At 40.0% G+C, this 12252-nt stretch overlaps 1 protein-coding gene across 2 annotated transcripts in view; it reads left to right on the top strand.

The window, feature by feature from the left end:
* cdk2ap2 (cyclin dependent kinase 2 associated protein 2) overlaps nucleotides 1-12252 on the top strand; it is a 48354-nt gene that overhangs the window by 29184 nt on the left and 6918 nt on the right. The window contains exon 3 of one of the 2 annotated variants that reach the window (XM_086295734.1): nucleotides 5711-5840. In XM_086295734.1, the coding sequence (XP_086151860.1) occupies nucleotides 5762-5840 (79 nt within the window). In that variant the 5' untranslated portion in view covers nucleotides 5711-5761. Of the gene's footprint in view, nucleotides 1-5710; nucleotides 5841-11680; nucleotides 11962-12252 lie in introns of those variants that run through there. The other variant, XM_086295735.1, reaches the window with a different exon arrangement.

The raw sequence follows: 12252 nt of genomic DNA, 5'->3' as shown, positions 1-12252 counted from the left end.
ACTTCTAGCGACTTTTAGGACAGCCAGTAGCGATTTTTCTTACTGAGGTGTTGGCAACACTGATTCTGATATCCTGTGTGGTAAAAAATAAGCTGTTGTCCTCCATGGATTGTAAGATTTGAAAAGATAAACACAGCTTCCAAATTTTAAAAATGAAGCCAGCACAGTTCAGTGCAGGGTTGCTTGCTGTGCTTTCAAAAAGTAGTTTGACTGCATCAAAGTCTCCCCCGCGCAGACATCTGTTTTATATTCTGTTCCAAATATTACTAAATAGAACAGATGCTCATTTTTTTCATTACGAGTTTAGAGCAGGGCTGGACTGGGACAAAAAAAAATCAGCCCGGGCATTTTGACTAGAGACCGGCCCACCAGGCATTATAGGAAAAGCCATAAAGCCTTTGAATGAAAACAAATGCTGTTGTGACAGTGATGTACACTATCTTGTTGGTATATGTATGATTTCTATACATTTTACATCAGATAAAAACTTTGGTTGTAAGATTCAGATAATTATTTAATAAAAGCGAGACATTTTAAATGAGAATAAGAAAAAAGTATTTCTTTGTGCCCCCCTTTCCCTGTTAATGCCCTACCTGGCCCCCCTGGAAAAACTTTGCTAGACCCGCCCCTGCACAGTTACCAGCTGTCAGCTACATAGAAAAGGATCCTGGTGTCATTTGTCTCTCAGAAACAGTTCATAACTTCCCTTCAACTCATTCATGTCACCTAAAAGGTAAACCTGTTTCTCCATCACCTCTTCAGCTCTGATGATTCAGTAAGGACATCTCCTGGTTTCATCTTCATGTTTCCCTCAATATCCATCCATTCCCTTCCGCTTTTCCTCATCAGAGGAATTTGTTAATTTGTTATATACCTGTTAGAATTGTAGAAGCATGTGTAAAGTAGCAGCAAAACAAGTGCAATTAGTTTGTAAAAGCTGCACTGTTGATAAAATATGAAGCAAAATAGAAATGGCCTCGACCATAACAAGGAAGTTCGAGTTCTATCAGGCAAGCAAGGTAACAACTTGGCAGGCTGCTAATGAAAACTAATGTGAAAGTGGTCACAAGTGGATCAGGCAGAACAGACGATGTAACCCTGTTTCACCTTCAAGTGGGCAGTGGAAGTAGCAGGATGTGCACTGCAGCATGAAAAACACTCTGATGAAACATTAACAATTACTTTCTTTGATAATGTCAAGTAAACATGCAAAGCGCTGATAAGAATGGCATTACCAAGCGAAGCTCTTTATCTACAAGCAGATCTTATCTATAACTATAACAGAATTTTTCTATAACTAAGTTTACACTGTTTAAACAAGGATCCAAAGCCTGCACTGCAGCTTATTGTTAGAAGAAAAACTCAGAAAAAAGGTTTAAAAAAAAATGTTCTGCTGGCATTTAATTTGAAGATAAGAGAAGCGTTTTGCAAACACTTTGAATCCCCAGGGGTTAAATATCTCATACTGTCTTTCTGCTCAAACAAAGTTTTTGTCACCTCCATAAAAAATAATCTGTGTGTGTGTGTGTGTGTGTGTGTGTGTGTGTGTGTGTGTGTGTGTGTGTGTCTTTGAACAACTGTACAAATCCCGTGTCCTGTTATTTTTCTCTCAGCCTTTCTCAGTAAAAATATGTTTTCATGTTCAGCTGGTGTTTTCAAAAGTGGCTTAATGCTTCTAGCACTTTTTGTTTTATGCAAATCCTTGCTAGTTGCCAGAAGCTTTTTCCTCTGTTCCCTAACTCATACAATTGCATCTTATAACTTTGAGAGCATTCAAACTCAGAAGGGTTAAATTATATTGATTTTGTACCTAAGACAAAAAGTAAATTTATAAATTTAAACATTTATGTTCTTCGATCAGTCCCTTCTTGTTTTAAACAATTCAGGGAGAGAAGAGTAAAAACACACACATAGTATACAGAATTAAATAGGGAAAAGGTTTTTTTTTGCTGTTGTTTGTTTTTGACTATATTTCTTGAAAATCAAATATTCAGTATAAGCACCAACCTTAGGAGCTCAAACAAAATCAAATTCAAAAATCAGCCTTATTCAGTCCTTCTTAAGGCTGCCTTCAAAAGTCCCTGCTGACTCGTGTTAAAATGCACCAATTTAAAGAAATAAACCTTTCATCTAAAGATGGTCGCTAAAAGTGTAGACAGCGATTGCTATTTCCGCTTTTATTTGACCTCCATGAGACTGATGAGAAAAATCTGGTCTTGGCACATAAGTGCTACAGTACCTGTTCACCTGTGCACAAAAATAATGAAAGCAAGTGAATTTAACTAGAAAGCAACAGTCCATTCTATGTTGTTAGCATCTCAAATTCATCAGAAAAGCTGAACCCTTCAAAGAGCGCAAAATGTGGTTGAAAGACTTCTGAGGCTTTCAGCATCTCCATGGTGACAACCTGTGTGAGACTAAGCATGTGAAGCTGGAAACGGGCAGAAACCACACAGATGTGTCATGCATAGAGCTCACAGCATATACTGGCTGCTAATAGTTTTAATTTCCTCTTGAACACATTTTCTTTGAGGGGAGCACATTTTCTCGTAACTGTCTAAAAATCTGAATTTTAAATCGTTTTTTAAAATATCTACAGCACATCAGCAGTAATGAGCATTCTGACTGGTTTACCAGCATTAGAAGCCCAGCTCCATGCATTAAAAAAAAGACTTACTTCTTACTAGCAACAGTGCCGCACTTATGGACACTCTCGAATCCTGCTAAGGCATTTTGGCAGTTGGTTTTTTTTGTTTGTTTTTTGCTAAATGGAAAAGTGCATTCCCGCTGACCATTTTTAAGCACAGCAAGAGATATCAGTACACAAAGACGTGCTGTTTGAACAGTGATATTTCCAGTGTTGGGACTAACGCGTTATTAAGTACATTATTAAATACAGTCCAGCCCTGTGTGCAGCTCATCTGCAGTCTGGTGTTACCTACATCTTCCTATTCGGAAGGCTGAATTTCCGAGTTCTGAGTACAATCAAAATCACCACGACTGCAGTTTTTGTGTTGGATGTAAAAGGCGCACATGACGCTGTGACGTAGGCTAGAATCATGGCAGCAGTCAATGACGGTCCAGGTGTGGGATTTCTCTCGTGGAAATATGCACATTATTTTTCCTTTCTATTGGTAGGTGGCACAGTGCACTTGTGGCAAGTAAGCAAGCTAGAAGACTGGCAAAGTTATGGAAGCAGCACATTAACAAGAGAATTCTGAGTAAAACCAAAGTTACTTTCCCTAGTAACTAGTTACTTTGAAAGTAACGAGTAACTTGAAGTAACTGAGTTACTTTTGATGGAACTAGTAATGTAACTAAGTTTCTAATTTAAAGTAACTTACCCAACACTGGATATTTCTGATGGCTGCACATGCCACTGTGAGACTAATGGAGGTAATGGAGCACTTTGCATGTACCTGCTTATTCTTACGCAGCCAACAAAAAGCATATGCATACAGCACCACTTCACACACACAAAATCTAAAAATGTTTTCAGCTTGCTAGAATAATAATTTAATGGAATTCATAGCCAAAGAAAGCTCACTTTCCTGTGCAATGCTTTAAGGCTCTACTATTTAGAACACAGTTTGTCACCTCCAGATTGAATTATATGATACAGACAAAGATCAAGTCTGTTCAAGCAGCTAGGGGTTTTTGTTATCTGGGGTGTTTTTTGGGTGAGATTCACCCTTTATTCAGTGTTTGATGTGAGAATATAATCTTTCAAGCGCAGGTTCTACAAGTGCTTTAGTCGTTTGAAAAAGACATGCTCGACTGGAGTTGGGGGAGATGCAGTTTATGTTAGATGAAAGGCACAGCTGATGAGATGGGGTGAGAATACAACCCTTCTCATCACAAAGGTCAAATGAAAGCACATCAAAATGCCTTATTTTTCCATCGCTATTAAAGTAAACATTTGGCAAGTGATGATAAAGCAGTCGACTCTGTACTGAACAAAAATGCATAAATACACACAATGTACAATGTGCAATGTACTGTTTTAAAATAAGGAGGATTTAAAATGTATAACGTGCTGGCAGAAAATTGCCAGGACATTTTCTGTGTTTTATGGATTTTATTTTTTTACTTTTTTCTTCTTAAAACCAGGTTTAAGCCCTGATCTTGCACATTTTCAAATTACCTGTATATCATTCTGTTTTAGGTTCACTCCATATTTTTCCCCTGGCCATCCACACTGCACCTGCGTGGCTCTATACTGAAGCTGTAACGTTTCTTTCAAAGCCTCTCCCGGAAGTGGCTTAAGCACATTAGCTTAAGTACTGCACACTACTTAATTACAATTTAGAGGCACTTCTGTTTTTTCATTTTGAGAAACTTTAGACTTGAAGATTTGCCAGCGGTATTTTTCTTTGCTTGTTTTTAGCAACAGAAAAATACACAAACAAGTTATGAAATCTGAACCGTAATATTTGATATTTATTTATTTATTTATTTTTAAAGTCTGTTGACTAATCATCTGCTGAAAGATATTTCAGAGTTTTCAGTGTATCCAGGAAATCCAGATAAGGGATATCCAGCTCAAAACTTCCTGTGTCATGTGTTGTTGTTTTTTTAATATGCAACAATTTTTAAAAAGCTAATAAAAGGCTGCGCTTTCATCTGATAATGGCTATGGGATTTCATTTTGGCAAATGCAATCATTCTTTTGCTCTCCAGACAGGCTGTTTATCTGAATGCAATGAAAGCCTGCTAGGACTCTGGCTCTGAATGAAAACCAGGAAGTTTGCAGTACCATAAATCTCTGTATATAATTGTGATGGATGCATGCAACCACACAACTGAGATACTTAGTTACCTGACCTCCGCTCCAGTCCTTCCTGGTTTGGCTGAAAGAGGAGGCTGAGGGTGGAGCTGGTTTAAATGCAGAAGCCAATAAAGTGGACTGGACCATCTATTGTGATCATGCAGGGGGAATGGGGTTCTTCTTGAATGATGGTTAGCTGCTATCTCTTTAGTTTTCACCTTTGGTGTATATAATGGTTTATTCATTTGCTATATAACTGGAGCTGTTTCTCATTTGGGCAGGTCAGTTTGTTGAGTTATGTTTTTGTTAAATGACTTTTGAGTGGCGGTCTGTTAAGTTAACCTCTTTTATGGGCCCACTTGGTTCTTAAAAACTTTATTTTTTGTTATTTTGAATTTTTGTAATCATCTTGTCCTTTTTGGGGGTATAATAAAACCCATTTTTTTGAAGATTACATTTGTGCCTGTGTGTTCCTGGCTGCTTGGATCATGACAATTGGTGGCAGCAGTGGGATACAGCCAGTTTAAAAAAAATACACACACACACACAAAAAAGGCACAGTTGTTTTTTTTGGGGTTTTTTTTTTTTTGAGATTTAAGATTAGTTTATTTAATAACCATTTCCACAACAACCAACATTCAGAATTAGCATCATCACAATATTTCATATCAGGATACAATGATAGAATCTGAGACACAAAGGCTATATACACTACACAATTAAAAACCAAATGATGAACCAGATAACTAGTGAATAAGATAATTAGCTAATCAAATTATTCAAAAGACACGTTTGATGCATTACAACAGAATAGAAAATTATTTTCACAAGGCACATTTATTTAACAACAATGGGACTGTCTTGCATGCAAATGACTATTTGCATGAGATAAAAGTTTCAGGGTTTTTTTTTTTTCTCCCCACTCCTTATCAAACCATGCAGAGAGGAGCAAGGAGTGTGAGAGTAGTCCGAGGAGATGTACCAAGCCAGCAAATGGGCTCAGAAGGACAAGTCGATGCAGAACAGGAGGAGAATGGAGCTTCTGGAGGGGTAGACAGCACTGAGGGCCAAGGTAGGGAGCCAACGATATCGGATCTGATCTCTCTTCTCCGTTCACATATGGGCCAGCAGGAGGCCAGAGAGGCTAAACAGAAGGAGGAAAGTGCAAAGCAAGAACGTTTTAAAGCACTTCAACACCAGTTTCAGTTGTTACAGGTAGAAGCACAAGCCCGCACTTCTCCAGTGCCTGAAGGTCAGGCAGCTGAATCACCTGATCCAGAATCTCTAGATGATGACATTCTTCCTCAAGCTGGTCTTGGTATATCAGTTACTGGTTCATCAGGTCAGTCCCATTTTCTGGAGCCTAAGTTACAAAAACTCACCAACGAGGATGATATTGAACATTTTTTGATTACCTTCGAACGCATTGCAATGGCCTGTCGGTGGCAGAGACATGATTGGGTTTTTCACCTTGTACCGCTGCTTACGGGCAAAGCAAGAGGTGCATATGTACATATGGATGTTGATGATTTTTTGAATTATGACAAGGTTAAGGCAGCTATTCTTTATAAATATGATATCAATCCTGAGACCTATAGGCAGAGATTTCGATCTCTTGATGTAAACCCTGCAGAAAGCCCTAAAGAGTTGTATGCACGGCTGAAGGAGCTTTATGTAAAATGGGTCCACCCTGAAGATAAAACCGTTCAGGACATTGGGGAAATCATCATCCTTGAGCAATATTTACGAATGCTATCTCCTGAGTTGCAGGTGTGGGTAAAAGAGCATAATCCACCCTCTGCTGCAGAGGCTGCAAAGCTGGCGTTAGTATCTTGCCCAAGGATATTTGGCATCCTGGAGGCAGCCTGGGATCAAACCACCGACCTTCTGATTAGTGGTTGACCTGCTCTGCCACCTGAGCTACAGCCACAGTACAATGTTGCTGTTGAGGGGTTTCTGCTGCTCCTGCTGCTGATAGTGCTGGAGGGCAGGGCTGTGTTGATCTGAGACTCTAGACATTAAAAAGTCCATAGGAGAGATGGTAGCTGATTAAACAAGTATCATGAGATAATAACAAAATGCAAAGATTGGTGACAGCGCTTGGAACCATAAGGACACAAAAAACTGTGAGAAATAATTTAGGCTCTGTCTGTGAATCAGTCTGTGTCTCTGAGTTAACTTGTGTTTCTCCTACAGCTCCGGACCGCAACAAATGCGCGTGCTCTTTGTGAGCTCGTTCCCGGCTCGTAACCAGCGCGTTCTGCTGTCAAGGGCGATCATTGGTTAATAGTGATCATGTGACTGATGCAAGCCAGATCCTTTTATTTAGCAAAACTGTGATTAATAGTTAAATATTATTGTTGAGGGGCACAGACAGGACTTCGCACGCACACATTAAAAAAATAATAATAATAATTTAAAAAAAAAAAGTTGCCTCAACAAAAGGGCACTTTGGGCACCCATCAGGAAAGGGGCGGGTGCTCAAGCCGCCCCCTCCCCCCCCCTCTGCACGTGCCTGTCAGAGAGGAAGTGTCATTAAAATGCATGAAATAGCAAGTTAAAGACCCAACGTATAAGACAGAACTCAGATCATTGGTGGCCAATTAATATTTCCTGGGACTGTTGTGGAGGGCAACTCCGATAAGCTTACAAAGAGATAAATTTAACACTGAGCTGAATGAACTTCAGCTTATTGGTGCAGCCTTTCACTACAGTTCGATGTTCACATGTGGCCACTTGGGAAAATCTTTTGCCTGCCTTAGAATTAGATGATCCCCTCTGAGCAGTAGAAAGGTAGCGATATTAAGGAGGAAGAACCCTCATTAGACAGGAAGAGACTTCTGACACAGGCATCAATCCAAAGTGACCAATAGGGAAAAATTGATAAATATGACTGACATTGCTGTCGTCAAGCTGCCCAAACTTCTGTTTTGACAGAGCTGGTCATACTTGTTGATGATCAATTAATCAAGTGAATTTGATTATCGGCACCTAGCTGCTACTTATGCACTTACTACCTATGGAAAGAAGTAAACGTGTACTTAGTTTTTAACAGGACTGGATAAAGTATTTTAGACACTTTCTTTTTCATATTCCTGTATATGTAGCCTTAAGAGTTTGCATCCAGATATACTGCAATCTAGACAGCATTTTTTACTCGTGTTGCGTGTTTCAGCAAAACACCTATGATTTGAAAAATATGTCACAGAGGCGCTGCTCAGAAGCTGAACAGTACTGCTTATCAAGCAAGAATGGAAAAACAATTCTCTTTCTTTTCAAAAGAACAGTAAATGATCCTTTCAGTTCTGAAAGGGTTACAGCGTTGTTAAAAGAAGATGAGATGCAGCGCAATGCAACACAATGCTCCCGGCCTTCTGGAAATGTGTTGGTGCCATTAAATTAAAAAATCTGTTCAAAAAATGTTCAAGATGGGCTTTACGTCTACCAACAACTGCTCACACTGCCAAACCAATTCACCGGACAATTATATCCACGCTCTTTGGTTCTGTCCACCAGTTCAGAAGTTTTGGCGCGAGATATGTGAAGACTTATCAAAGTGTCTGAAATGTAACATTCCAACTTCCCCCTTTGTGTGTTTGTTGGGCAGTTTAGATAATGTCACTTCAAAAAAGAATATCGCCCATATGGTTTTCACTGCCCTATGCATAGCCAAGAAAACAGTCCTCATGAACTGGAAAAATAAAAATAATCTTAATTCTAACCAATATAGAAATTATCTATTAGATTACATTAGTCTTGATACAGAAACTGCTCTCCACATGAGATCGATTGCTCTGGGCTCCTTTGATCAGCTCCATCACCTAGTGGGGGTGGGGGGTCATAGTTTGGTCCATCAGGGTGTACACCTCACCCCTGGCGTCGTTGCCCACCTCTCAATTTTAAATACACGTAGACATTGAGGGCTAGCAGGAGGGACTATGCGCTTACCTGCTGCTCTCTGGCAGGTAGCTCCATGCCCTCCTGGGTTTTAAATGCACCTTAGAACACACATGCATCCACACTACAATGAGCGGGTGGAGGGAGGTTTGGAGTCTTCTCTCACCCCCGTTCTCTGCGGCCTGCTGGAGCGGGGGGGCTAGGAGGAGGAGTTGGCCGTCCGACTGCGGTCTGGAGTGTGGGGCCTCCCTGCTGCTGCGGAGTCGGGGCGGTCTGCCTCCCCCCACCGCAGGGAAAAGGGTAACACCACCTGGGTCTGGGTGCAGTTCCCCCTCCAGGGGCAAGGGTACCTAGACCCGGTTCGTAGAGTACGCTTGGGGAGTGTGATCGTGTGTACAGCGTCTCTTTATGTTTGTCTCCACGTTGGTTGAGTGTGGAGTAAGTGCATATGAGAGCATGAGGGGGGGAATGGATGTTTGTGTCTGTGTGTGCCTGTATGTCTGTGTCTATATATCAGGTTGGGTATCAGACGCCACCTTTCTGGGGACATCTCAGGCCCTCCAAGGTTTGGAGGCCTATCTCCCCCCACCACCACTTCCCCTGCCAGTGGCGGACTCCCTCAGGTGTCGGTGCGTTGGTGGTGGTGATCACACCCACAAACTACACCCTTTTTGGCTCCTACCTCAAAGCACACTGTGTTCTGTTGATCTTATGTGCTGCACAATAATGTTTAATATTTAGTATTTACTGTCATATTCCCATATATCATTGTGATGCTGTTTATTCTATTACTCTTGTTCTCTTCTGCTTGTTTTCTTTTTTCTTTCTCAACAGGTGATCGATAGATGCATTTTTTTTTCTTTTTTTTCTCTGCCCATTCTGTTGGTTTTTGTCTTTTGCCCTTCTCCCCCGTCCCTCTTCTCAGCTGTTTCTCTTTCCCTCTTTCTTTCTCCCCTTCTTTCCCCCAGTCAAGTCTGTCCCGTATTCAGCAAGTGAAAATAAAATAAACAATAAAAGGTGAATCAAATGGACCATTACGGCAAGGCTGGGATGGTCAGTTTGGTAAAGTAAATCCGTTGGGCATCTTTCTTTGCCTTTAGACAACAATTCTGATGGCAAAAGAGCCAAACGGGACAGGCAAAAAATAAATAAATAAATAAAAATAAATTAAAAAATCTCTTTCTAAAAGCAAGAAAATACAAGGTTTCAAGTATTTGCAAGTATTTGCAATGTTGTCTTGGTACTTTGTGTTTTCAGATACATTGAATATGTTACTAATTAGCAAATAATTATTGTGTTTTCTATTTACAATTTACACAATGTGCAATCTTTTGTAATGATACTTTAATAATGTCTGTCATTGCAGACAGTAAAGCCTTGCTGCAAATGAGCAAAAATCATTTTCACACTGCAAACAAGTGCATTGTCAAAACAGCAATTAAGATGATAGGTGATTTATTTGGAGCAGGTTAAAGTGATCTCTTTTCCATCCATAAATACATCTCCCACCTGTACCAAAATATAATGATGCAGAAGTGCAAATGGGTCTTTTTGTGCTACAGTGTTTGATTCCAGTACTTCAAAGGGTCATAATGTTACAGCAGGGGCATGATGACATTGCATCTCCACAAAATCATAGTTGTCTGTTCACTCTTTTGGAGCAGATGAGGCTAAATCTGTATGCTAAACTAGAATAGTTCCACCACCTCAGGTAATGTAAATTAAATAAATAACCTGTTGAATTATTATACCTCTTCTAAGGTCCTTGTAGTTTACCTTAGTATTTTGACTTTATACTCCAGCTCCCGTATTTAAGAGGGAATATTTCTCTTTTTTTTTATTCCACCGAGTTTATCTGAGAACTATTACAGCATATTAGGACTTAACATCATCAACATGAAAACTTAACATCATACAGTTATCATAAGCTCAGCTCAGTGTATTTAAACTCGAATGTTGGTACTTTACTACAGCGGTCCCCAACCCCCGGGCCTCGGACCGGTAGCGGTCCATGAGTCGTTTGGTACCGGGCCGCGAGAGTTGAGGCTCAGGTGTGAAATGTATAGTTTTCAGGGTTTTTATCAATTTTCAGCGTTATTTTGTTATCGTTTTTGTCGTTTACTTGTTTTTCCTTGGTCTTTTCACGTGTGCTATGAATAAATTTTCTTTTTTTCGGTACCGGTACTAGTTTTATTTTGTTGTATTTATCCGCGACACCTTAAAGACCGGTCCATGAAAATATTGTCGGGCATAAACCGGTCCGTGGCGCAAAAAAAAGGTTGGGGACCGCTGCTTTACTACAGGAAATGTGAGATGAGAGATGAGATAGCCTTTATTTGTCAGTTGCAGGTCTTTTTCCCGAAGATGACCGACCTTGCCGACCGTACATGCAATACACAAACATCACATTGGGGAGACAGGTCAGGCTAGGTAGCGAGGAAAAAAAACATCGAAATGTGTAACATGTAAACATGCTGAAGTACTGCAAAAAGGACATCTTTTGTGATCCTATTCTTCTTCTTTGGCTGCTCCATTTAAGGGGTCACTGCAGCGCCTCAACTGCCTCCATCTCACCCTGTCCCTTGCATTCTTCTCTTTCACATCAACCCTCTGATCTTTCCCTTTCTCTCCTTCTACATCCCTTGTCCAGTATATCCATTATCCCTCTGCACATGTCCAGACCTTCTCAGCCTTGACTATCTATCTATCTATCTATCTATCTATCTATCTATCTATCTATCTATCTATCTATCTATCTATCTATCTATCTATGCCCTCGCATGAATTGTAATTACCTATGTAATAAAGTATTAATGGGAACAATTTTTTATCATGAGTAAAGCATTCAATCAAGTTACGCAAATATATATTTAAATTTAAAATGTGGGAGTGAAAACAGAAAAATGAAGGTACATCAAGGGGTAAAATGTTCCCATTTCATATTAACTATTCAGACATGTTTCAAAGTCTAAAAGTTCTTCTAGACTTTATAATTATTATGTAAATGGGAAAGAATTTCTCTCCTAAATATCGTAATGTATTTATCTATAACTATATCTGCCATTTGTTTCAGCGTTCGTATTTTCATTTTCCCTACGTATGACGCGGGTTTGGCGCGGTAGTAGTTTCTGGCGACGAAAACATTTAGGACATATGTCACATGTAAACCGACCAATCAAATCGCTGTAAAGATTAAAAAAAAAAAGAAAAAACAGCCCCCTCGTCTGCGCAGACTCAGTCACTGAGGAAGAGTCAGAGCTCGCGTCCCACAGAGGATTTCACGTCTCCCTAAAAAGGTACAAAATTGCCACTTTTTTGTATCGTTTCAGGTGTCATCGGTGGTCACAAGTTTAGTTTAACGCTATTAATAGTCGCTGTCTGTATTAGAATGTAAACGGTAAGCCTGTTTGGTTGGGGTTTACTTATGTTTTTGTGGTAACCGGCAAAAGCAAGCTAATCCGGCTAACGTTACCAAGTAGTAGTTAGCTTGGCAGCTTTATGTAAATGCTAACGTCAGCTTTTGTTTCATTGAGCACCTCTGGGCTCCCCTCGTGCGACTTTGAGTGACCACATTCACACTCACCCAG

The sequence above is a fragment of the Aulonocara sp. 'chitande type north' Nkhata Bay genome, linkage group LG6, assembly GCF_057382095.1.
Source record: "Aulonocara sp. 'chitande type north' Nkhata Bay isolate Kocher_YH1m ecotype deep benthic linkage group LG6, A_spYH_male_GT1.1, whole genome shotgun sequence".
Lineage (NCBI taxonomy): Eukaryota > Metazoa > Chordata > Actinopteri > Cichliformes > Cichlidae > Aulonocara > Aulonocara sp. 'chitande type north' Nkhata Bay.
This window is presented reverse-complemented; position numbering and strand designations above follow the sequence as displayed.